The sequence below is a fragment of the Aotus nancymaae genome, unplaced genomic scaffold (assembly GCF_030222135.1).
Source record: "Aotus nancymaae isolate 86718 unplaced genomic scaffold, 86718_ANA_hifiasm-v0.15.2.pri h1tg000030l, whole genome shotgun sequence".
NCBI lineage: Eukaryota > Metazoa > Chordata > Mammalia > Primates > Aotidae > Aotus > Aotus nancymaae.
Genome location: NW_026988443.1, coordinates 11020773 through 11048159, shown reverse-complemented (window position 1 = coordinate 11048159; position 27387 = coordinate 11020773). Strand labels below are relative to the sequence as shown.

Here is a 27387-nt window from a genome sequence, read left to right as displayed (position 1 = left end):
TAAAACAGTTAAAATTTTAATATTCAAAAACTGGGTTAATATTTTACAATAGTTGTTTATTATCCATATTCACTCAGGAATAGTTGAATTCATGAACTGATCTCATAAACAGCATTAATAAAGATGGAACAATATTGAAAAATGTTTTCGTGTCAATGAGTTTTCATTTCATATTTTTTCCTTTTTGAAGTCTGAGTTATTATATTTGTTCACTTGTGCTTTCTAATACATCAAATATAGCTAGATAAATTTCATTAAAATATCAGATTTACAAAGTGGTGCCCTAGGAATGCCATCGGGACTCAGTGGAACAAGAAGGGCAGGCAGCACCTGGCACCCACTGTTCATGCCACCATCACCCAGCTTCACAGTGTGGTTATTTGAAGAAGTCTCCGCTCTATGAAAATCCTCATCAACAACAATAACAACAACAAAACAACAATAAAAACTTTAAAAAAAACATAAAAAAAGAAAATCCTAATTTTGCTGGTATGCTCATTTCTCTCTTTAAGATAAGATGGCATTAGTATGCCGAATGCCGATGAAATCCATGCTGATGGCCCTTCTCACAGCGGCAACATCGTGATGCAAGTCTTCGTATTCACACGGCCGTGACATAGCCTAGGAAAGTCAATCAAAGAGAAAATGGGTACAATTTTTTAAAAGGCTCCAACATTTCTTAAAAGGCATCATTGATGAGAAGCCACACACACAGATTCCTTTAGAGGGTTCCCTTGCAGCTGCTTTGGCTGAGGTTTACACTGCCAGGTTCTGAGGATGAACTCCCTGCCCATTCACTAACGTAGTCTCCTTTAAGAGCTATGAAAAGACTGCCAGAGAAGAGGAACTTACTTTATAATTTTAAAATTGGGCTCATTGCTTGATGATACTGTCACATAAAAAATAAAATAGGACTCCTAAAGATTTTAAGAGTATTGTGACAAGCTTGTAACAATATTATCTGTTACCTGTGCACTTGTTCCTTCAACATAATCAACATACACTTGTGCCAAACAACTTACTCAGCGGCTTAAATTCTACCCAATCCTTAGTAGTTACTACACACTCCAAGCAGATTTAATGAGGCAGGTGCGTGCTGGGCTGTTTTGGAACATCCAAGAAGTCTAATGATTGAAGCACCAAAAGGTGCTACTGTACTTGCACATTGTGGTAGATAAATGTATTATTCCAAAGTACACCAAGACACCAGAGACAGTGCCAATTTTAAATGTGTCTATTTCAGTTGTAATTTTCCTGTATACTCACCAAGAGTCATAAGTCATAAATCTTATGTTGTCCCATGAACCACTTTCATTAAAAACCCACGTCCTTCCTACACCTAGTACTTGAAACACTGGCACCTTACACAGTCTAAGCAGAAGTCTCTCAGCCACTACTGCTTTGTCTAACAAACTCCTGGGACTGCACCGAGATACACAGAATAGACAAGGACACAAAATTGCAAACTGCTTAAGTAAAAGACAGTCAAGAGCGGTAAGTGCATTGTCTACTTAGATATAATTAGGAACACATCTGCATTTATTCACGAATGTTATTTGAATAGGTAGAGATTAAAAACAAAACCCATTAAGAACAGATTAAATTTAATTAAAAATATTCTGAATTGTGGTCAAAGCAGTGAGAATATCAATAATTTTTTAAAATATAGATCCTTGGCCAGGTGCAGTGGCTCATCCCTGTAATCCCAGCACTTTGGGAGGCCAAGGCGGGCAGATCTCCTGAGGTCAGGAGTTCGAGACCAGCCTGACCAACATGGAGAAATCCTGTCTCTAATAAGAATACAAAATATCCAGGCATGGTGATGCATGCACATAATCCCAGCTACTTGGAAGGCAAAGGTAGGGGAATCACTTGGACCCAGGATGTGGAGGTTGCAATGAGCTGAGATTGCGCCATTGCACTCCAGCCTGGGCAACAAGAGCAAAACTCCTTCCATTACAATAATAATAATAATAAGGATGCTTGCATAAAGCATAAAAGACAACAAATATGATGCCAAAGAAATAAGCACTTTGGTCTGTCAATTTTAAGGCTTTCATTTTCCTAATCACTACTTAATATGATTTGTCACACATGTTGGCTTCTGCGGCTGATGGAAACTCCACTAAGTGACTTCACAGCCTTACCTTCAGTTTCTGTGCTTTATCTTTGTGAAGAGAACTAAATGTGAAATACACGTCATGGTCGTATGCCAAGGCACGCAGGTCAAAGTAATATTTCACATAAACGCTGGTAGACACACGAATATTAAAGTCAAGTAGCTCCAAAAAACACTGCTCCATCTTACTCCTGGGGGAGGAGAAACACAATAAAGCCAATGCAGGGCAATTTTAGTCAAGTGGGTTATCGTTAAAAATATCATTCTGAGCTACTAGGAGGCTCCAAATTCTGTTTTGAAACAAATAAAGGCTGCCTGGTCGGGTCCTTACACTAATATCCAAACAAGGCACAGCTGCTTGGGGTCTCTTCGGCATCCCAGCACCCCAAGTTTGGGATGAGGGATAAGTAGAGGCCTCTTCTGCACTCCTCCTGCTCACCCGGGGCTTATTCTTCACAGTTCCCTTAGGACAGCTGCACAACTCAGACTCCATGCTCATTCACAAACCCCGCAATCGCGATCAGATGACAGGAACGATGGGTACCATTTACTAACTCTGAAGAAGCTCCACGCATGTTTACCAGGACGATAACAGGAAGGGACTTACTGAAGTAGAGAAGCACCAACGGGAAGATGGGGCACATCACCATGGCAACAAATGGACCCATGGAGACCCACCCTATTACCTTGGGGGAGGAAAAACTCTAAGGCTACAAGGAGGATTCGTCCCAAATAAATACATAAGTAAGATCCATTCCATGGCAAAAAGAATCCCCTTCCCTCTGCTCCAGCACACAAGGCGACGTCAAGGACACATAATGCAGGTTTCTGCTCACCTTAATATTATGAAGAGACTGGGGAAGAATAACATTTACAATTTGAAAGGCAGAATGTCAAGGATGGACATTTTGGCTCGACTAAACTCATTTTCTAATGTGATTTATAGTAGGGCCCTGGCCTTAACATAGGCAGTGTTGCTCTTGAGTTGGGAATGCAACCCTGAAGAACTCAGCATCTGTCACCCCTGGATAGAACAGAATGTGGGGAAGTTGGATGCAATGGGAGAAGAAAGGACTGGGAGTCATCCTCTGCATCACGGTCATCCAGCCACCCTCACCAAGGCTAAATTAACAGGTACAGAGTTAGAGTCATTCTGGCTGCTTTCAGAGTAACCCCTGTAATGAGTTAATTGATTCAAAATGATCAATATCTGAACAATACATTTGGTTTCTTGGTTTCAAAGTTTTAACATTTTACCCACTGGCTAAGTCAACAAATGATTGAAAGTGGGGGGCAGTTAGACTACAAGCCAAGATGTGGGGATCTCATTTGCTGAACTTAAAACCCAACTGAACCTACTTCCAAAATTAATTTCTTGTTCACATGTCCATAAGTCTATAGAAATGGAAATCAAACAATATTTGAATAGACAGCTAATCAGGACTTGACTTACTATCAGAATTAAAGGCACTTCTCAGAATTAACATATCTATTAATAGAGGTTTAACCGCTGAAGAAAAGAATTCTGTGTACAGACTATGCATCTTCTAGGATTTCTGGTTTTTTAAAAGACTAGATGATTGAATAGCATACCCTTTATGACACAGCATTTCTAATAGTGGCTACTCAGTTTTACTCTCTAGTAAGAAAATATATTCTAGGGAGACACATAGATGTTGGAAAGTTTTAAGAAAAATCTGATGGACAGCAGTTTTTTTATCTATTAAATTGACACTCAAAATGGGATCATTGCAAACAGTCAACAGCAGTGGGGTGAGACACATGGCTATTAAACGCTTGGACGTAATGCTTTTCAGCTTCCCAAGATCATACACAGAAGCAGCCTGTTTGGAGCATAGCTGCTGGTGTTTCTCATTCACACACAAACAGCTCTGTTTGGAGCTGGCCTTCTCGGAGCTGGCCTCTGCCTCCACTGCTCCTGGAGCTCAATTCTGTGGAAAACTGCACATATCCTCGCATGTTCTCTGTTCTTGTGACTAGAAATCAGAGCCCCAGCCAGCTTAGCTGCAGGTTTTGAGAAGAATTCAGCTGCCAAAATGGCAGAACTAAGTGTTCGTGATTACAAATTTGAAACCACCTTTGCAACAATTGTAACTGAGAAAATTATGACAGTGAAAGAGGGCTGATCTGACTTCATCTCACTTCTAACCTCCAAGCTGTCCTTGTTTGTTCCTACGCAGAGGCCAAACTAACTTTAGAAGGAACTTAGTTTGTAGTTTAACTCTGAAACAAAGATGGTAACAACCCTTTCCCAAAACAAACCCCTTTCCCACCTGGGGACTACATAGACGACCTTTCCAGAAGGAATAAATTAGCCACACGATTAGAAATTGTGGCTTAGGAGTCATGAGGCTGAAGGCTGCAACAATCTGAACCTCCCCATATTGCTCCTGGGAATAACATCACTATTGTAAAACCTAAAATCAGTGCTTGAGATATTTTGCAGACCCTGTACTGGGATCAGGTGGCACCACCCCAACAAATAAACGTGGCTCATCTGGTTCTGCGGCCCCCACCCAGGAGCCAACTCAATGCAGGAGGACAGCTTCAACTCCCTATGATTTCATCGCTGACCTGGCCAATCAGCACTCCCCACTTTCTGACCCCCTACCCACCAAATTATTCTTTTAAAAAACCATCCCAGAGTTTTCAGAGAGACTAATTTGAGTAATAGTAAAACTCTGGTCTCCCGTACAGCTGTCTCTGCATGAATTCAACTCTTTCTCCATTGCAATTATCCTGTATTGATAAATCAGCTCTGGCTAGGCAGCAGGCAAGGAGAAATCAGGCAGTCACAAATCTTGCTTCCTTTCAGGGACCGGTTTGCAAATGGATGACTATGATTAAACTCACTTTAGCATTTGCAATTTTCAAAGTACTTCCATTTGTTTCAAATTCATTTGCTGTCATGCTCTTTGCTAAAATGGCTACCACAAATATCACAATGATCACTTGGTTTATACTATTAGCAAAGTGGTGGCAAAAATGTTTTTTTTGTTTGTCTGTTTCTTAGAGAGAGTCTGGCTCCATCACCCAGGACTGGAGTGCAGTCACGTGATCACAGCTCACTACAGCCTAAACTTACCAGGCTCAGGCAGTTCTCCCACGTCAGACTCCCAAGTAGCTGGGACTACTACAGGCACCTGCCAACACACTTGGCTGATTTTTTAAAAAACTGTTTGTATGGACAGGCTTCACTGTGCTACCCAGCAGGTCTGAACTACTGTGCTCAAGTGATCCACTCACCACGGCCTCCTGAAGGGCTGAGATTACAGGCATGAGCCACTGAGCTCAGGCACCAAGTGGTTATTTTTGAATGTAGATATATACACACTGCAGTATATCTACAATATACACTGTATCTTCAATTGTAGACATACACCGAGGTGATTCTGAGTAACAGTCCTATCTGGAGTCATGGGCAGAGATCACAAAACTAACTTGTGCCACTGCCTGGCATCATCTTTTCTGCTGCTGCTCAATGTAAACAAGAGCTGCTCCCTCGTCTTGCACCAGATGCAGCCGACACAGCTGTCCTCACTGTCCAGCAGGCACCCAGGGCAGCTGTGCTGGAAATGCCCCCCTGCTCACCCTGCCTGCCTGCTTCAGGGCCATTCACTTCACAGTAGTCATAAGGCCAAATTGGAAGGGAACCCTGGGGAAGCTGTGTTTCAGTGTCATGTTGGTGCATCTGGGAGGAACCCCATGACCCCGCAAGGCTCCCCGCACTCTCATAAACAACTACTGGCCCCCAGCCTGCTTCTGTGAATGTCTGACTACCCAGGGAGCCTGTGAGTGTGGTGGGCATGGGGTGATGCCCCAGAAATGCTTCTCAAACTGTGGGAGGTGAACGCGGAAGCTTCTAACTCATCAGACCGATTTCCAAACACATGCAACGTTCCCAATGGGGAGGAGCCAGGGCACAGAAATCTGTAGCTATTTAGCATCATATCTCAAGGTTCCTATAAAAACAGATCTTCAGATTAAAGGGGGAGACAAGGACCAGCAAAAGCAAATACACAATGGGTGATTTAGGTTAAAGCTCTAACTTCTGCATAGTCCAGAGGACTTAAGACCTTAACAGTGGCCAATTATTTCAAAGGCCAGATGTTTGCCCCTTAAAAGGTGACTGAAACTGGCGGGCCGCTTCTAAAAAGCTATAAAGATATTTACTGTACTGTGTCATTCTGACAGCACACTTGTAACAGGTTTGCCAAAAGACAATCAGAAAAACACTTTTCAGATTATCAGCCAGTTATTACAACAATAACACATCAAGACCTACCCATTAATGGTGGAAAATATAAACTGTTATACTAAAGCTGGACAGATTGAAGCCTGTGGTCTTGCGCCTATTTCCTTTATCTGCACAATGAAACCTATAAAGATATTTCTTACAGTGATAATGTGGAGAGCAAATGAGGCATGGAAAATGATGACAAAGTTTGCCAAACCTTAGAAACTTACATTGTCTCAACGGCAACATCCTTGGGATTCTGGCTGTCATCCACACTCCAGTGATGATGATTTTTCCAAATCTTGGAGGCCAGAAGCGTGGCTCCGAGGACAATTTGTTTCCAATTAGTAGGACAAAGATCGATGTTAGCATTGGTCAAAAGGCGTTCGATGTACACCTGCAAAATAGAGCACTTGTCTTTGACTTCAGTTCTGTTTCAGTGTGGTGATAAGGACATTTAAGAATGAAAGACTTCTTCTGGTTTTGGCCAGAAAGTAAGTGCCTTTTATTCTTCCGTTCTGCAGAGACTTTGCTCAGACAAAGCGAGAGGCCAAGTCACAGTCATAGATACCTCTGCAGCATACTCTGCCCAGAGAAATTTCCATGCCAATCTCATTCACAGGGACGTGAGCATGAAGAAAGGCACCTTCAGCACCTTCACACTCATGAAAGGCAGCACAAACACAGGCCTCATGCAGATTAAGGTTGTTCAGGAAACACTACAGTGCCATCCGCCTGCAGCGTCACACCTGGCTGGCAGGCAGATACGAATTTTACAGGTGTGCCATGCTCGAATGTGTAGCACCCAAGTCATGCTGAGAACACTGCTGTCTTCTCCTTTTCACAACAACTAACCACTCTTGGGACACAGACTTAGGAACTGTGGGTCAAGAGTGCTTCCCAGTGCCTGCCGGGCAGACAGCATGGCAAGGGCAGGTCTCTGTTGCCGAGAAACAGTCCCTGTATTCAGTGCTCTGATGAGGAATGCATGTGAATGAATGGAGAGTCCTGCTCACAGCCCCTATTTTCCATGTCTCCACAATCACTTCACGAAAACTTATTTCTTGCCCTACAGTATCTGCATTCAGTCAATTCTGTGGGTTTGAAGGCAGAGAGAGCTGCCGGCCTCTGTATCCTTGGGGTGTCTCTAAACCTGTCAAGCAGTTTGTGAGATCATCTCAGAAAGTACCCTCTATCTATCCAATCTCTATCCTATAAAGAACTGGGTGAGGGACCAGCTGAGTGAAGGTTACAGAGATAAGCTGTGAGGTGTTGCCACCTCAGAGGCTGCTCTGTAGAAGAGTATGACTCTATGCTGCTTGAAGTCTTCGTATCAAGGTGAAAGAAAAACAGTTCATTTTAAGAGAGTTCACTTATTGTCTGAACATTATCAGATTGGTGGTTCAGATCTGGCAATGTTCTCCAAAGTCAACTGTGTTTTCTAAATCACATGGCCCTTGAACATGACATGTTCTTGTGAGAGATGCTGCTCCCTTTCTCCAAAACTCTGCACTGTTGGGTATCCAAGGAATAACCCTCCCTCCCAGGGTTCAACTCCACAGGACTCATTAGAGAGCACTGGAACAGCACTGGCGAGCCCTCAACTTCCTGTCATCTTTACTGGTAAGCCAGTGACCTGCTGACACTCATCGATACCACTTGCCCTCCTGGGTCAGTGAGAAAGTTCCTCTTTTAACATCGACTCTTCTACCAGCATGATGGATCCTATCCCACTTTTGCAGAACACTGTTCCCCAAATCACCTCTTCTTGAAGACTTTCTCCCTCTCTGCCAGAGATTTTCCCCAATACAAATGTCTTGCCTGTTCCCATCCTGCTCCTCCCAGCTCCCCCAGGACATCCTCTCATTTGCTCACAGTGTCATGCCCTGGTGCCAGCTCCTCACCTCCCATCTCTCCTTAACCACCCCCCACCCCCATCACTCACCTGAGACTCCTCTTGCTGGGGTCCCTGGAGCCTTCACACCCACAAACCAGAGCCCTTCACCCCAAGGCTCCACTCCCCAACCTGGCCCTAATCTTGTCCAGGGAATTGCCATTGGCCTAGCTCCCGGGGACTAATACTTACATGTGAGTTACCCTCCTCCAATCCGTGTGCGATCCCTCTATGGCTACCTTCACTGGTAGGCTGACTGCTTCAGATTCTGGGCCGCCATGTGTCACGGCTCACCTGTAACAGCCTAGTTGCTTCTTAGTCCTCTTCTCTGCCCCAACCCTCCTCCCAACTATGGTCTACTCTCCCCAAAGCAGTTGGGATAACCTCTAAATTAAGAACACTGCACTCCCCTGCTCAAGATCTACCATTAGTCCCCGCTTCAAACTGAAATAAAACCTTAACTTCATCCTCTGCTCTGCAAGCCAAAGGGCCCTGTGAGCTATGGCACTGCCTGTGTGGCCTCGTCTTTTCCATTCTTTCCTTCATTTCTCTCACAGGCGGGCTCCCTGCTGTCTGTTCCTTGAACACACATGAAATGTGTTCCTGTCTCAGTCTTGGCACTCATCCCACCGCCTGTAATGCCAGCACTCCTTATCATCCTTGCTTTATAGTCAGGTCACTGCTCAGATGTGACCTCTCTAGAGAGGCTCTTCCTAATCATTTGATCAAAAACAGCGAACCCCTCCCGTCACTCTCTCTGTATCCTGCTTTATCATTTTGCTATTTGCCATTACCTAAAAAAAGAAATGCTTTCCTCATTAAAACAAATGCCTCATAAAGACAAGGACTGTGCTCGACCTGTCCTCTTCTCTACCCCAGCACTTAGAAGAGTGGCACAGGGTTGGCATCCCAGGGGTATTTATGGAATGGGCACCTTCTTGGCAGCATGTAGCACTGTGACCACAGCCTTTCCTATCATGAACCCTTTGTTCTTATCATTTTCCCCTGCTCTTCCTCCTCCCACTCTGGCCACTTTTCTGGGGGTTTGTCCCTTACATGCTGGTAGTCTTTACAGAGCTATCTTTTGTCCATCTTCTCTTTTTTTCCTTTTCCTGAGTAGCTGCGACTATAGGTGTGTCCCACCATGTCCGCCTTTTCCACTTTCATTCTAAACACTTTCTTTGCATTTGAGCAGCTACTCTTTTTTTCTTTTTTCTTTTCTTTTCCAGAGTTTTGCTGTTGCTGTGCAGGCTGGAGGGCAGTGGTGCAATCTTGGCTCACTGCAACCTCTGCCTCCCAGGTTCCAAAGATTCTCCTGCCTCAGCCTCCCAAGTAGCTGGGATTACAGGTGTCCACCACCATTCCCAGGTAATTTTTTGTACTTTTTAGAAGAGACAGGGTTTCACCATTTTGGCCAGGCTGACCTCGAACTCCTGACCTCAGGTGATCCAACTGACTTGGTCTCCCAAAGAGCTGGGATTACAGGGATGAGCCATCATGACTCGCCTTGAGCAGCTACTCTTACTCTTCATTCCTTACCTCCAGCTCAGATTCATGCTCCAGTTCCATAGATTCAAATCATGACTGCACATGTCACTCTGCTATCTCACGGGCATACTAAATTTAGCCGGTATGTGAACTCCCCCTTCTTCCAATCCAGATTTCCCTCCTGCATCAGCTCTCTCTCTCTCTCCATCTGGAAGTACCACTCCTGCTTCCCTCCAGCATGTGCTGAGCATTCCCAATGGCTGCAGCTCCATGAAATGGCCTGCATCTGATCCAGTGCTCATGGAGAGGTTTCTATGCAGGTGCCCAGCAGAAGCCTTCACCCCTAAGCTCTAGCCGGATGCTAAAGGAGAGGGTACTGCTCTAAGTATCCTTTCTCTCCAGGCTGTGTGCTTGACATTCCTCTACAGGTTAGTGTGGGGAGGGGTCAAACAATCCCAGCCATCTGAACAGGACTTTATATTCAGAATGAGTCTCACCACAGGAATTCTGTGAGAACCATACAGAGGTAAGCACACAGCTATGGCTCGGCAGGCTAACTAGCAAAGCCCATGTCCAAGTCTTACTGGTTCCACATTCCTGGGCAATTTCCCACGCAGGCACAAGAGGTCCCCAGGAACAACAAAGCATTCAGAGCAGCAGCTCCAGGTCACAACTGTGGGGAAATACAGCCTGGAACTCAGCTTAGACCTACATTGGAATCTGTTGAGGGAGAAACCAGAAGTCTCTCCTGCTGCTTTTAGTAGCAATTATTCTGTGATAAGAAAAGCAATGGTATCATTTTAAAACCTGACTATGATTAAACTCTAAGATGTGTATTTACTTTGCTTGCATAGGTTTCTCTTAAAAGATCTGATGATAACTTTAGGAACTGACTTTTATTTAGAAACATGGCCACACACTGTGTAGGAGACCAGCTATTAAAGATGCTTTATAGATAAGAAATAGCTTACCAATGCTATGATTGCAGATGGAGCTGTTAGTCTTGTGACTTTAAAAAGATCACAGAAATAGTCAAAAATGCAGTTGCATGTGGGATCATCTTCAAAGGATTTCCCTGGAATCTTTTCGTGCTGAAAGAAGAAAAAAGGTAATATAAATATTTAATCAAGAAAACTTCTTAAGTACTCTTAAGATGGGAATGCTCAAATTTGTGTCCACGTGTCCCTTACAATAATTTTGCTGGGATAAAATGTCTTTTAGTTCTAAAAATATAAACAGTACGATCTTAAAATATTTTTGCTTTTCTGTAAACATAGGTGCTAAGGTGGCCTTGTGGCTATCATATGCCTGAATAAGGAAGTTTTTAAGTTTTTATAGCATTTAACAAATTTAAATTTAAATTGCTTTCTAATTCTATTCACAGAGTTTGTGCATATTTGTTAGGACTACTTACAAATATTTATATTGTTTGCTGCTATAAAAAAAATCTTTCAAAATGACACATTTTGTTATTTGGATGGTATGTTTATTCCCCTTAGCACACAAATTAAACAAAGCTGTAAGTCAGCTGTTACTCCAGTGTGTCCAATTTACAACACTCCTTACATAAGATGATTAGACACAACTTAGTGAAGACTTAATGGTGGATGATTTTGACTTCATCATGAAATAAACACAACCCTTTAAGACATAAACAGAACCTCAGAGAAAGTGACACTTACTGAAAATGGATGTATTGGCTCATCAAAAATAGCCAGAGATCTATTCGCATATCTATAAAAGAAGAATGTGCATTTAAGAAATTAATTCAGGAATTGTTAATATCTTAGTAAAGTATCTGCTGGGAGTAGGGCATGGAGGGTGGAGGGAGACACTTCTTGTTTGCTTTGGTAAAATTTGTTCACCAAAGCAGTTGTTGCTAATTTTTCTCCTGGTCCTGGCCTTCAGAGGGTTTCTTGACCTCTTTTTCATCAGCACATCACATTCTGAACTGGGAAGTCTTTTCTACATTGATGAGCCAGACTTGCCTTTAAATACTGACTCCCGCTAACAGGCAATGGTAATAAGCTGTATCTATTTTACTCCTCTAGCCTCACAGTGGAACACAAGAACATTTTAGAAAGCAGTAGTTGTTGGCAATAAGGATTTTAGAACTTTTTAGAAACACAGCATGTTTCATATGACACAAAGTGATGAGCTGGAATAACAAGACAGGTTTCAAAGAGCTCACCTGTGTTTTATGACGTAATATATTGCCAAAGTGACGCTGTGGAGGGAAAAAAAAATTGTAAGAACTGATTTTATCATTTGTTAGGCCTGAAGATATATTTCTAAAGCGGGGGAGGGAACCCTCTCAGTGGCCCTGAAATCCTCTATTCTAAACAGTACCTTAGGAGCACTTTCCTTTTGTTTTAGTCCTCTGGCTTTACAGCAAAAATAGGAGAACCAGAATGCAGGCAATATGCTGTTAGAAGACTTGTGTCTGCAGATGGTTATTATGTATAAATAATGACATAATTTCCCTGTCATTTGCTCTTCTGCCCATAGAACCTTTCATTCTGTACAAGTTACTTATATCTATGTGTACATATGCTTACATTTAGGCCAGACAGTAGTGTTTTGCTTTTTAAGTTGCTAGGCCCTGCATTTCGGCTGATTTAGTTCACCTACTCACCCATTGGTCATTATTTCCCTAAAAGCACAGAATGAATGTGCTTTATACTAAATAAAGTAATTTAAAATCACCTATGCATGATTAGCAGAAAATTTATTAGTAAATATTATAATGCATCCAAAAATCGATGACACTTGTAGCTCTCCTAAAATAAGCTGTACTAAACACACAGCGTGACACCACATCATACAGTATTAATGAGAGGTACTTCCACAATAGTTTAAACAATATGAATGAACAAATACAACTCTTTGGATGTATGTTACTGTGTTCCAAAGTCATCCACAGATGTTGTGTGTCAGGAAACAGGGGCTTCTCTTTGGTAAGTTCTGTCCTTCCGTTCACCCTCAACATTTAAAATGAGGCTCAGAATAATTTGAGAAGGCAAATTGGAGCTGTAAAAAGTAGGCCTTACAACATTATTAGCACCTATGATAGATATTTCTATAGTGGTTCCAACAGGTTCATCTCCAAATTTTAAGATCACAGAATTTGAAGTTACATGCTGAAAAGGACCACCGAACCTCACATGACACTCCAGGCACCACCCATTTCACAATTAAGAGAACCAAGGCTTAAAACTGATTTGCCCAACGTCCCCGAACAGTGTTCCTGTGAACTGCAGGTGTCCACAAAACACTATGGTATGGTATAAATTGAAGCATATGCACATATAGATAGAAATGACTCGCACAGATGAAAGGCTTTATGGGTAGAAAGGAGAGCAAATGACAGGGAAAACATGTAATTTTTATATTAGAACCATCACTTTTTCACACAAAGGAAGCAGTAGCCTCCACATGTGCTGCACACTGGATCACCCGGGGAGCTTTAAACAGGGCCTCAATGTCAGCTGGAGACATTCTGATTTAATTGGTATTGGGTATGCTTTAGGCATCAGGGTTGTTGGTAAAGTTCCCCAGGTGACTCCAATGTGCAGCAAAGTTTGGGAATGACTGAATTAGGGTTAAGATCAGAATCATCTGGGACACTTTTATCCATATAATGATGTCTCACATACTTCCCCATTTTCCTAAAAGGCTTGTGAGTGCCCAGAGAGGAAGGGAAGGTGGAGCTGGGAAGATGCATGTGTTTGCAGACATATATTTTGAAGAAACAGTATAAGTGATTCTAATATGGCTCACTTCTTCCATTGAGAACAACGCTCTACTAACCATGAAATATATTTTTCAAAATCTTTCCTAAAAGCCAATTTGCTATATTAACATGCTCAGTAAACTTTATTTCATCAAAAGCAAATATACCAAATAATCCCTTCTAAAATTGGAGCGTCAATTAAAACTTATTGTGCTTCAAAAACAGACTTCTAGTACAAGCATGGTAGCTCATGCCTGTAATCACAGCATTATGGGAGGCTGACTTGGGTGTATTGCTTGAGCCCAGGAGTTTCAATCCAGCCTGGCCAACACAGCAAATCCCCTTCTCCAGAAAAGAAAATATATATATTTCAATTTTTAAAAAAACTTGTAAAATTTAGACTACGCTGGAAGAAAAAGCAGGACTTTGACTTGTTTGAACAAGGGTAAGCTTAAAAACTACTTTTGAATTGCATAGTGAAACATTAGGATCTTTTGAAATCAGAAGAAGCCAGGGACTCTAGCCAAAGAAGGGTGGCTTTTTACTTAGGACTGAGTACGAACATCAGGTGATGACACCATAGAGGTCAAAGCTCAGGGCTTTAGACACAGGTAGAGTCCAGTTCTTGCTGAAACACAATTGAATCTCAATTATTGTTATACATGAGAGAGGAAAGTCACATTATTATGAGTATAAACTGCCATTTTTGATTAAAGCAGAAGTTACTGACAAATTAGCTTAAAAACTAGTACATTAGAGACAAAATTAAGCTTGTAACTTAGTCATGTTTATAGACTGGAAAGTCAAGTTAGGGATAAGGAGATTAACATTCTGAGGTACCAATTGTCAAACTGTTTTCTGAAAATCAACACTCATAATCGAAGGAGATGTTAATCATGTTTCCTGGACATCTCCATTGGAGCTGGCTTTTTAAACCAACTTGAACCCATCTTTCAAGGGCGTTTAGTTTAGAAGGGCATCTCTGATCATGGCCTATGAAGTGCTGGTGCATGATGGGAAAATTTAAATACAGAGACACTATGGTGCCATGGAGGACAAACTGTTCCTTCTTCCAAGAGTAGTTTCCAAAGTAGCGCCCATCATCTTAGGCCTATGGCCCATAAAGAACTAATAATTTTTCCTAGAAATATCCAATAAAAAGCACCTCTCCTGTCCATTAGGTTCAATACTGTCATAACATAAATGCATCAAATAAATAGCCATGCTTTTGCTGGGATTGCTTATTTGCTAACTGGCTTTCCCTTTTACCACGCAGTGTCTAAGATTAAAAGAGAAACAGAAACTTCGTATTAGGTCCTGAAAAATCCATATATCATTGACATCGACTTCTTCAACTGCTTGCTGAAAAGGGCAACCAAATGGCTGAAATAACAGCGGATGGCTGGGATGCTTTTAGCATACGGGGGTCTGTCACTCAGCCCTTGGCAGCCTCATTGTACTCACCTATCTAGTATGTGGCTGAGATTGGGCTTGCTGACTGTGCTGTTATCTAGCAATATGGTGGAACACGAGCTGTATTTTCTATCAAGATGCCATGGAGGTATCTGAAGAAGAAGGAAGATAGAGAAAAATATCACAGTAGGCTGAACTTACAAAAGTGTGGGTTTTTTCCCTTTGTCAAAATGTCAAACAATAAAGCATTAAGGTATTTTTTATACCCTATGACCTGCCTGAGTGTGGTATCATGTGCAGCTCTATGGGAAACTCATTGGAGGCTCTTAACTTTCACAGATGATGTTTGAGAAATGGGTTATAAAATGCTGTCTTTGATATGACACCGATCATCAAACCTGGCAAGCCTCTATGATAAATTCCCTTTATAAATAATGGGAAACATTTAAAATGGGATTTCACGTTTTTTTCTTATGCAGCAAAAAGCACTGAGATTTTCTATTTCTGTTATTCATTAACTGCAACAAAATGTCATCCATTAAATAATATTGACACAAGAGCATTTGATGGCAGTAAATGAAGACCTAATACTACATTTACTAAGTTACTAATCCTAAGTGTGTGCATTCAAGAGAGAGTGCGATGGAACCAGTGTGTTAGAGTCAGAGACTGTGTGTGCCAGAGCTGCTCAGTCACCCACCAAACAAGTGAGGGGCCATACGTCTCCCTGGGCCTGTTTCCTTGTGGGAGGATGGAAAAAGTACTGCTTTAAGACTCTCTCACATCCAAAAATCAGATTATGAAAACAACTTTGGGAATTTCACTTTCACTTCACGTTTACATAAGACTGCTATTACACTACTCAAATGACAACTTCTGAGAATACTCTGCATTCATTTCAAAAGTTAATTGATTTCATTCTTAAGTTATTTGATGCACATTATGGCACATTCCTGCCTCACTCGTGCTGCTCTCTGTCTGGAATATTGATTCCTTTCCCCCTTGTCCCAGCAAGCTTGACCTCATCCACCTTCTGGGATCCCTTTGCCTGCAGCCACACCACAAAACATTTCTGGTTTTGTGTACCCATCAGTCTAATTCACTGTGTGTTACATGATACAATTGCCTGCAGAGCATCCCCCTCATGAGGAAGTGAGCCTCTCCAGGGGAGGGAGGACCCCTTCTCTCCTACCTGCAGCTGCTGAGCAGAGAATGTGGGAGAAATTAAGGAGTTCAATAAGAACTTGACAAATATTTAAATCAGTTACAATTTGGAAAGTAAATCTTCCTACAGATACAAATCAGTGAAAATTCATCCACAGTGCTATCAGAGATATGACAGTGAACCTTTTGAGCCCTGTAGAAAATAAACTATCTCTAAAACACTTTCAAAGTATCTATTCATTTGTTGAGAGTGCAATAGTCAATACGGAAACTGCCTCAACTATGTTAAATAAGTATTCCTCCTGGCCAGGTGAGGTGGTTTACTCCTGTAATCCCAGCACCTTGGGAGGCTGAGGTGAGTGGATCACACGGTCAGGAGTTCAAGACCAGCCTGGACAAGATGGTGAAACCCCATCTCTACTAAAAATACAAAAATTAGCCAGGTGTGGTGTTGGGTGGCCGTAATCCCAGCTATTCAGGAGGCTAAGGCAGAGAACTGCTTGAATCCCAGAGGCGGAGGTTGCAGTGAGCTGAGACTGTGCCACTGCACTCCAGCCTGGGTGACAGAGCAGGACTCCATCTCAAATTAAAAAAAAAAAAAGGAAAGTGAGAGAGAGAGAAAGAAAGAAAGTGCTCTTCCTTAAAAATAGTCCCAGTGGCCAAATGCCAGTCACCAAATTGTTGAAAAGATCAACAGCATTATTTAAAATCACAAAATACTCATTATTTTAACTGGAAAAAAAACTAACTCAGATGAGCCTTGCTTCCTCCTCTTAATATGTTTGTTTGCATCATGTTATCGCACTCTTCCATCAGGGTCCCTCACAAACACATTAGAGACAGAACAGGTTTGGATCTACTACTAATGAGCTAGTAAGAACAAAAAGGCAGGGTAGGGAGAAGATCTAGTGGTTGTTTATAAAACTACACTGCATTTAAACATTGCCAGTAGCCAATAATCAGAAATATCCATAGCATCCAACAGCATTTTGCTGCTTCAGATGCTTTTTACTGCAAATTCACTTATTTCTTAACCAAAATCCAAGACGTTTTTGAACAATATTACTATTTGAAGGACCAAATTACCCTTTAAGATAGAAATGTTTTAACTCTAGCTAAACTCTTATGTTTCTTAAGCTATTCTGTTATAGTTTACATTTAACAGTGTATGTGTGTCAATCAATATACTTTTATTGTCTCAAAAACAAATGCGGCATAAAAAATAAAAATGGACTCATTCAGACACTTTCATTCAGGGAAAGAAGGTATCCCTTAAGATCACTACTATTAGGGGTAATGCAGCGTAATACTTTAACATAACAAAAGTCCATTCTGAGGAAAATTCCATATATGAGAATAAAAATAACAGGAAAAAAGCATCAAAACACAGACTAGTTGGTACAGCTTTAGGTGATATCTGTCTATATATCATTGACATCAATGATATACAACTACAAACGAGACAGATGGAAACATTGATTACGTATGACGTATCACACAATGGCAATACTTTCAAAAACAGTATAATAAAAATGTAATAGAAAAATGTCTTCAAGCCATGACATTCAGTTTTCACTCTAGAATTTTATACTCTATATCAAAGGAGGGGTTTTAAGAAAGCCCAGATCTCTAAACATGTGTGTCCATGAGCCTTTCCTCAGAAACTGTGCTCCAGCACCACTGGGGAGTAACACAAGGCAGAGGGCAATGCACAGTCTAGGACTCAGGGACCCAACAGTAGTGGTCCCAGAAGATTTCGGAGAGAGCTCCCAGGCCAACAGGCACAGGGCAGCCTAGGAAAACACAGTCTATCCTGAGGAGGATAATGAAAAGCCAAGGAAACTTGCTTCAAGAAAAAAACATGGAATGTATCTTTTTAGTAGATAAAACATATTTTTGATAGGGATGTGACAAATGTTACAACTCTTGGGGAAGAATAGTTGTTAGAGAGCCAAAGGAATATAGTCAGAAAATCAATTCCCCACACACACACACACACACACACACACAAATGAAGGATGTGAAAACAAAGAGACCAGTCAGAGGCTAATGGTCACATTTGGCTTCATGAGCCATCACCGGCTAGGAAAAGGGAGGTTATCTGGGAGAAGTGCAGAAGTGTTCAGGTTTCAGAAATATTTAAGAGAAAGAATGAAGGATGTAAAAGGAGGAGGCACACTCAGAACATTATATGACTCAGCAGTGAATAATATGTGCATAGTCGTAATCATGTAAATATCAATTCATGATTTAATTAAAAATGTGTTACAGGTGGAAGAAACAGGGAGGGAAATAAGGTCACAGTGGAGTGAGGATGCTATGCTTTCAGCTGCTATGACAGGGAGTCAGCAGAAAGTGTTGAAGATGGACTTAGCTATTTTCAATTTTATGTGATTTTAAAAGAGTAAATATTTAAGGCAGATCTTTATATCACAACTAAATTATTTAAATTTAACTTAAATGTCAGACAGCATTAAAAATGGGCACAGTAAGTTAAAGACTTTCCTGCAGAAATCTGACATTTAGGAAAATAGAAAAGGGTTAGAAAATTCACCAAAAAAGGATCATGCTAACAGCACTGGGTCCCTGTTACATTTCTAAGGAATCATGACAGATAGACTTTTAATTTAAACAATTAATTTCTTAACTTTTCAAAAGCTTACTTACAGAATATAGGTGAAAGCTTCTCCTCTTTCCTTGCACTAAAAATAAAAGTATAACCAATCAATTCTGGTATAATAAAATACCATAGAATAAAAGTAGTTGCTAATCATCTGATCATCACTATATAAAACAAGATCAATCTGATTATCACTATATAAAAATAAATCAACTTAAAAAAAATTTTAAATTTAAACAAAATTTAACATTTAAATAATCTGGCATGATGAATCTCATAATGTAAAATTTAAAAACACAGTTTTACTTTTTGACCTAACACATATTCTATTACGTTCAAATGAAAGAATCCCCATGTACATAAGGAAAGGCAAAACCGATTAGGTTAGGAAATGTGTGTGCCCTCCAAATCTCATGTTGAAATATAATCCCCAGTGTTGGAGGTGAGGAAGTCTTTGGATCACGGGGGCAGATCCCTCATGAATGCCTTAGCGCCATCCCCTTGGTGATGAGTGAGTTCCTGTTCTGAGTTCATGTGTGATCTTCTTGGGGTTTTGTTGTTGTTACTGTTGTTGTTCTGAGACGGGGTCTCACTCTGATGCTCAGGCTGGAGTACAGCGGTGTGATTATGGTTCACCACAGCCTTAACCTCCTGGGCTCAAGTGATCCTCCCACCTTCCCCTCTAGAGTAGCTGGGGCTGCAGGCATGCACCACCACATCTGGCTAATTTTTAAATTTTTCATAGAGACAGGGTCTCACTATGTTGGCCCAAGGTGGTCTCAAACTTCAGGATCAAGTGATCTGCCCGTCTCAGCACCCCAAAGTGCTGGGATTGCAAGTGTGAGCCACTGCACCTGGCCTAATCTGCTTATTTAAAAGCCTGCAGCACCTCCCACTCTCTCATGCTCCTTCTCTCACCATGTGAAACATGACTTCTTCATCTTCCACCACAATCATTAGCTTCTTGAGGCCCTTGCCAGAAGCACATGCTAGCACCACACCTCCTGTACAGCCTGTAGACCCGTGAGCCAAAAAAGCCTCTTTTCTTTATAAATTATCCCATCTCAAGTATTCCTTCATAAAAATGCCAAAATGTGGGACAGATGAGAAATTTAGCTAATAAAAACGTTTATTGTATTTCTGAACCCCTGTGCAGCACTGTTTTGTTTTCTGATTCTACATTTGCACATAGTTTACTTTCATTACCAGGATCTAACAGCTGACAGCTCTAAGAACCAGTTTCTGGCCAGGAGTCAATCTGGAGATGCACTAGAATAAGCATCCCTAATGACTTCTCGGTCATCTGTTCATACCTTACTGAAAAAATAAATGGGTCTTCACTCAACTGAAAGGTAGCCTATCTTAAACTTCAATGTCAAAATGAGTGTGCCAACCTAACTGAACAGGGTACCCTCAGCACACACAATCATTTTGTTCTAACAAAGGTCCAAAGAACAAAAGCTCCAAAGAGGGACTTGGGCCACACTTTCTTCCCTACAATGCCTCCTCCTTTCAAGTTGAACTGGTCCCATTGACACACATTTCTCACCACTGAAGTGACAGGGGCAGGGGATCGGTTTTCTTCTACTTCCATACACTCTATGTGTGAGAAGCCCATGGCTCTTGGAAGAAACTGAAAAATATAACAATCCTAACCAGAAATTACTAGCTCAAGTCAGACAAAGTCCACACAAACTATGAAAATGCAGTTAAAATTAACTGAAAAACATGGTGTGTGGCTTTTTTGAAAATAAACTAAGATAACAGAACATTATGAAATATAAGCAACAGTACAGAAAAATCCTACCGTTCTAATTCTCATCCTAAAACAGGCAGGATATGGAAACTTGACACTAGTTTCACACACTAAGGCTAATATGGAAAACAGCACAGGGTATGTTACATTTCTATTACATTCCAATCAAAACGGTCTAGCATCGACTTGGATGTGACAGTGGTTAGAGCACTGTGAAAAAAGAGGCCAAAATCACAGATCCAATCTAGAACAATGGATTCTTTTGATCTGCTCAAGTGAAATCCAAGCTGTGGCCTAAATCCTATCACTCATTATTAAAACACACCCTTTAGAGCAAGGGAAAAATGGCAAAGACGTATGAAGAAAAAGGCATAAATCCATGACTACTAAACTAAATCATGTGGCCAATTAATTGTGTTGGTAAAAATGTCACCAAATGTGTAAACGCAAAGTCTGTATGTTTCCATAAACAGTGACAACTGAAGGAAATTATATCACATATGAAAATAAGACAAGTAAATCTATGAAAAGTTGAACATTTTTAACTCATATCTGAGTTTCTCTAAATACTTCCTGTAATACACAAGACAGAAAGTGTTTCGGTTTTCCCTGAAGGCAGAAACAACATTGTCTCACCACCACTCAGTTGATACTTTCTCAGGAAGAGTGTGCTTGCCCTTGGATGGTCAGAATCAATATCTGTAGAGGAAGAAGAGGAAACAATGTCACAAGTGAGGTGAGTAAAAAAGATTCTTTTTAAAGCTACATTACCATTTTAATCACTTTTAACAGTCTTGAGAAGAGCTTTTAGTAATAAATGTCAAGAAAATAAGGGTACCAATGTCCCAATTCTACTGGAGAATGCAAAAATCACAGAATCTCTCCATGCACGTGGAATAAAACCAGGCTGGGGCTGGGACTTCTTTTTCAAACTTGCACCTAAATAAACGGATGCAACTTTTAGATGAAACACATACAGGCCCTCCTCCCTCCACTCATCAAATATAACCACCTTCCTCTAGGCTGCTATTACCAGCACATTTCAGGGAAAGTCTCAAGCAGTAAGAGATGCTGTGGCCAATTACTGTGGTCAGACACCGGCTCAATATTTCAAGTGTCTTCAAACAAAGAGCTGTTTTGGGCAAAAACAGTTTTTTAAACAGACAAAGTCTCACTCTTGCCCAGGCTGGAGTGGTGCAATGGTGAGATGGAGCCAGCATAACTCACTGAAGGCTCAAACTCCTGGGCTCAAGAGATTCTCTTGCAGCTGGGACTGTGGGTGCAAGCCACCACACCTGGCTAATTTTTAACCATTTTTTTGTAGAGACAGGGTCAAATGAGACATACCTGTAAATGTGTTATAAATCCCCAAAAATGATATGAACAGTCTATTTTGGGCCGTTGTCCAACACTACCCATCTGCTACCTGGTGTGTGAAAGCACTCAGAGGCTTACTTTACACCAACAAACAAAAGCTTTCACAAGCACTTGCATGCTTTGTGTATAAAGGCACAATTCATTCACATACTATCTTTGTTCATTCTTTCACCATTTTTGAATATTCTGAGAGAACAATACCTTTCAGCTACAAAGTCACATTCATCATGAAGCTTAATTATTCTAACATTTAAATAAATTAAGAGGCCAACCAAAGTAAACAGAAGAGCTGTAAGACACTTCCTCTACAGCAATGAAATCTGTAGCATACATTTTCTATTTGGAAAACTTAGCTTTCCGCCAGCCTGGGGTTGAGAAAGGGGCCAGAACTGGGCAATGGGGTAGGGAGGAGGAAAGAAACCATGAGATGCAGCAGGGAAAAAGAATGAAGGGTAGGGGCAGGCATGAGGCAGGGCCAGTCCTCCTGCCTGGTGCATGGGCCTGGGAAAGCTGGCTAGGGGCAGGAGGGAGGAACCCGAGGCTGTGGATGCCTCTGGGGTGAGGGGAGGGGGAGAACTGGTATCAGTGTCAGCCAGAGGCGTGCCTGAGGGCAAACAGTATCATTCACTGCCTTACATTTGGGCATCTCCCGGTTGCTGATGTGCTGCAGGTCAGGGCCATCGCGGGCTCCCAAATCCCATAGGGCAGGCTTCACAGCAGTAGGGTCTGGCGCTTCCACCCCCTGCATCGGTTCTGCCTGGTGCACCGTGCGCTGGCTCTGCTTGGGTCTGCCATTGGGGAGCACCATGATCCCACTGCCCAGCCTCTGCTCCTCTCTGCCTTGGTCTGCACTTATGCTTGACACTGCCTCATAGATGTCACTGCTGTCAGACACCTGCCCACACAACCACCTCGGGCCAAAAATGGGTCTGGAACGGGTGTTGGACATGTTCGATCTGTCTTGGTCTGCACTTATGCTTGACACTGCCTCATAGATGTCACTGCTGCCAGACACCTGCCCACACAACCACCTCGGGCCAAAAATGGGTCTGGAACTGGTGTTGGGCATGTTCTTTCTGTCTTGGCCTGCACCTTTGCTTGCCACCGCCTCATTGATGTCAGAGCTGAAGTACAGATCCTCAGACCGCCTACGCCGATTTCGCCTGCGCCTGACTTTGGGGCGCAAGCAACAGCTCAGCGTGTTCCCCATGGGGCACCTTGGCTCCTCTCCAGCAACTTGGACCTTCCCTTGCCTCCCAGTCTGCTGAGTTCAGCACTTCACTTCTTTCAAACACAGGCACGCTGGCAGGGCCAGCCCCTGGCTATGGGGCTGCACCCCACTAACAGCTCACTCCCTGCCTCAGCTGCTACCCCTGAGATGACTGGTCTGAAGGGAACCTGCTTGATTTAAAATGGGTCTAGATACAACAAGCCTGAGAGCTGAGATTGCAGAGAAGACGGCAGAGCAGGAGTTACTCCTTCCACTGTTTTCTACCAACTGAAGGAGGTTGCCCTACCAACCACCAGAGTTCCAACCCGGTGCCCAGGAACCAATCAGAGTCTCCTCCAACCTGGTGCCCAGGAACCAATCAGAGGCGTCCCCACCCCCATTGTGATGTGGAAGCCCAGGCACGTGGCTCACCAGGCCCCACCCTGTTGGCAGCCCCGCCCCCACCTTTCATTCAGTTGCTGGCTGCTGGGAGCTTTCAGGTTTCTCCAACATGATGATGTTCCTAGAGATCATCACCTTACAATGAATTATACTAAAATTACTGTAACCACATCTGCTTCATGCCTTATCTGCTATCCAAAGAACTCCCTTTCCCCTGTGTCCTCTGAGTTCTTACAAACTAGAAAGAAGAGAGAGTAAATTTCTGCAGTTGCTTTCAGAGAAAGCATTGCCATGAACTAAGTGTACTCTGTGATGTCAACTTACATTTTCAATACATATATAGATTCAATATTTATTTATTCAGTTTATATTTTTTGTTAAATTACACACATATTCAATCAAACTAACAAGAGTAGTGAGGGAAATTTCCTAAAATTTATATGTTAAGTACATCACATTTTTCTAATTATCACTTGGATAGAGCAACTTCTTAGAATCTATGGTTTCAACAAATGAAAAGGCTTATGTAAAAGAAAACTTGGCCGGCCAGGGTGGCTCAATCCTGTAACTCCAGCACTTTGGTAGGCTAAAGCGAGTGGATGATGAGGTCAGAAGATCAAGATCATCCTGGCTTACACGATAAAACCCTGTCTCTATTAAAAATACAAAAAAATTCACACGCCTGCTGTCCCAGCTACTCAGGAAGACTGAGGCAAGAGAATTGCTTGAAACCAGGAGGCGGAGGTTGCAGTGAGCCGAGATTGTGCCGCTGCGCTCCAGTCTAGTGACAAGACCGAGACTCTGTCTCAAAAAAAGAAAAAAAAAACCTCAACAAAATACTGACAAACCAAATCCAGCAACACATCAAAAAGTTAGTCTACCATGATCAAGTAAGCTTTATTCCTGCAAGACTGCTTCAGCATATGCAAATCAATAAATGTGATTCATCACATAAACTGAACTGAAAAGAAAAATCACATGGTCATCTCAAAAGATGCAGAAAGGCTTTCCATAAAATTCAGCATCTATCATGTTAAAAATCCTCAAAACACTAGGCATTGAAGAAATGTATCACAAAATAGTAAGAGTCATCTATAACAAACCCACAGCCACCATCATACCGAATGGGCAAAAGCTGGAACCATTCCCCAGAGAACCAGAACAAGACTAGGATGTCAACTGTCATCCTATTCAACACAGTACCAGAAGTCCTAGCCAGAGCAACCAGGCAAGAGAAAGAAATAAAAGCCATCCAACGAGGAGAGAGGAAGTGAAATATCTCTTTTCACAAACAATGTAACAATATGATTCCATACCTAGAAATCCCTTCAGTCCCTGCCCAAAGGCTCCTAGAACAGATAAATAGCTTCAGTTGTTTATCAAGTCTCAGGATACAAAAGCAATGTACAAAAAGTGGCATTTTTTTTTCTCTCCAAGGATGTGGAGAAAAAGGAACATGTATATCCTGCAGGTGGGAGTGTAAATTAGTTCAACCATTGTCAAAACCTATGTGGCAATTCTTCAATGGCATTCCTCAGTGGCATTTCTATACACCAACAATGTCCAAGCCGAGAGCCAAATCAATTCTGCAACCCCATTCGTAACAGCCACAAGAAGAACGAAATACCTAGGAATACAACTAACCATGGAGGTGAAAGATCTCTACAGCGAGAATTATAAAACACTGCTGTAAGAAATTGGAGATGATGGCTGGGCGCGGTGGCTCTCGCCTGTAATCCCAGCACTCTGGGAGGCCGAGGCAGGCAGATCGCCTGAGGTCAGGAGTTCGAGACCAGCCTGACCAACATGGAGAAACACCATCTCTACTAAAAATACAAAGTTAGCCAGGTGTGGTGGTGCATACCTGTAATCCCAGCCACTAGAGAGGCTGAGGCAGCAGAATCACTTGAACCTGGGAGGTGAACGTTGCAGTGAGCCGAGATCGTGCCATTGCACTCCAGCCTGGGCAACAAGAGCAAAACTCCATCAGAAAGAAAGGAAGGAAAGAAGGAAGGGAAAAAAGAAAGAAAGGGAGGGAGGGAGGGAAGGAAGGAAGGAAAGAAGGAAGGATAGAAAGAAAGAAAGAAAGAAATCAGAGATGATACAAACCCATGGAAAAACATTCTATGCTCGTGAATGGGAAGAAATAATGTTAAAATGGCCTTACTGCCCAAAGTAATTTACAGATTCAATACTATTATATCAAACTACCAAGTCATTTTTCACAGAATGAGAAAACAAACTATTTTAAAACTTATATAAAACCGAAAAGTAGTCTGAATAGCTAAAGACATCTTAAACAAAAAGAATACAGCTGGAGGCAACACACTACCTAACTCTTCAAACTATACTGGCTAGCCATATGCAGAAGATTCAAACTGGACCACTTCCTTTTATCATATAAAAAATCAATTTAAAATGAATTAAAGACCTACATTACAAAATCTAAAACTATAAAAATCCTAAACAAAAACCCACCAGGACATACCATTCTGGACATAAACGATAGCAAATTTTTCAAGACCAAGTCTCCAAAAGCAATTGCAACAAAAACATAGACACATGGGACCTAGTAAGCTAAAGAGATTATGCTCAGCAAAAGAAACTATCAACAGAGCAACCAGACAACCTGCAGAATGGGAGAAAAATTTTGCAAACTATGCACCTGACAAAAGTGTCATCCGGAATCTATAAAGAAATTAAACAAAATTTTAAGCAGAAAACAACCTCATTAAAAAATGGGCAAAAGACAAGAACAGACACTTCTCAAAAGACATTCATGGGGTCCGCGGCGGCCGGGCGCCGGCAGGAGCGGACAGGGCGAGGCGAAGGCCCGGGCCGGGGGACGGGGTGGGGAATCGAGAACGGGGTGGGAGAGCTAGGCTCGGCGGGGGTGAGGCCCGGGCCGGGCGGGACGATGGAGGAGGCGCTGCTCTCCACCCCCATCAACCCGAACAACTTACCCGCCAAACTGTGGCGTGGCATCTGGTGAACAGTCCGCGCTACCGCTCCATCAGCTAGGACGGCCGCGGCGAGGGGCGGCTCATCGACCAGCCGCTCTTCGAGGCCGAGCTGCTCAGCCCGCCATGGCCGCGAGGCGGCGGCGTGGTCGCGGGGGCCGGGGCCGAGCCCGAGCTCTTCAAAACCACCAACTTCACCAGCTTCATCAGTCAGCTCAACCTCTACGGCTTCCGCAAGGTGGTGCTCGGCGGGCCGGGTACGGCAGGGCCGGGCGGGGGCCCGGGCCGGGGCCGGGGGGCGGCGGGCCGGCGGGGCGGGTCCTTCCACCACTTCCACAGCCCGCACTTCCGCCGCGACCAGCCGCAGCTGCTCGTGCACCTCAAGCGCCTGACCAGCGCCAACAAGGCCAAGCTGGCGGCCGGCCTGGAGGTGCCCTGCCGCCCACCCAACCGCTTCCAGCGGCTGCTCATCTCCTCGGCCTCTGCCTCCGCCGCCTCGACCCCGCTGCAGCACCAGGAGCCGCCGCCGGCCGCCGGCCGCCGCCGCCGCCGCCGCCGCCGCCGCCGCCGCCGCCGCCGCCGGCGTAAGGGTAAGGGTAAGGTTACAAAGTCATTTACTCGGGCTACGCCCTATGGAGAGGATGAAATAAGGTTACAAAGTCATTTACTTGGCCTACGCCCTATGGAGAGGATATTTCCTGTTTACAGCTGAAGTGTGAAATCGACTTTATGTTCCCTGCCTCCAGATCCTATTTTTCTGCCTCAGTGGTGCTTGCCTGTTGTCCCATCTACTTGGGATGCTGAGGTGGGAAGATTGCTTGAGCCTGGGAAGCGGAGGTGGCAGTGAGCGGTGATCTCGCCAGTCACCGGGCGTGGTGTCTCATGCCTGTAATCCCAGCACTTTGACAGGCTGAGGCAGGTGGATCACTTGAAGTCAGGAGTTCAGGGCCAGCCTGGCCAACATGGTGAAACCCCATCTCTACTAAAAATTAA

The 27387-nt window shown here is 42.8% G+C and overlaps 1 protein-coding gene across 1 annotated transcript; it reads right to left on the bottom strand.

Moving 5' to 3' along the window:
* On the bottom strand, window positions 1-26506 carry LOC105714062 (cyclin-Y-like protein 1B). The gene is made up of 10 exons (XM_064383077.1): window positions 26398-26506; window positions 21082-21144; window positions 18737-18771; window positions 14957-15057; window positions 11951-11986; window positions 11442-11493; window positions 10731-10850; window positions 6608-6774; window positions 2148-2310; window positions 1-621 (listed from the first exon to the last, which is right to left on the bottom strand). The coding sequence occupies exons 1-10, from the start codon at window positions 26417-26419 to the stop codon at window positions 508-510; spliced, it is 873 nt and encodes a 290-aa protein (XP_064239147.1). The 5' UTR covers window positions 26420-26506; the 3' UTR covers window positions 1-507.
* Window positions 26507-27387: the final 881 nt, after the last annotated feature.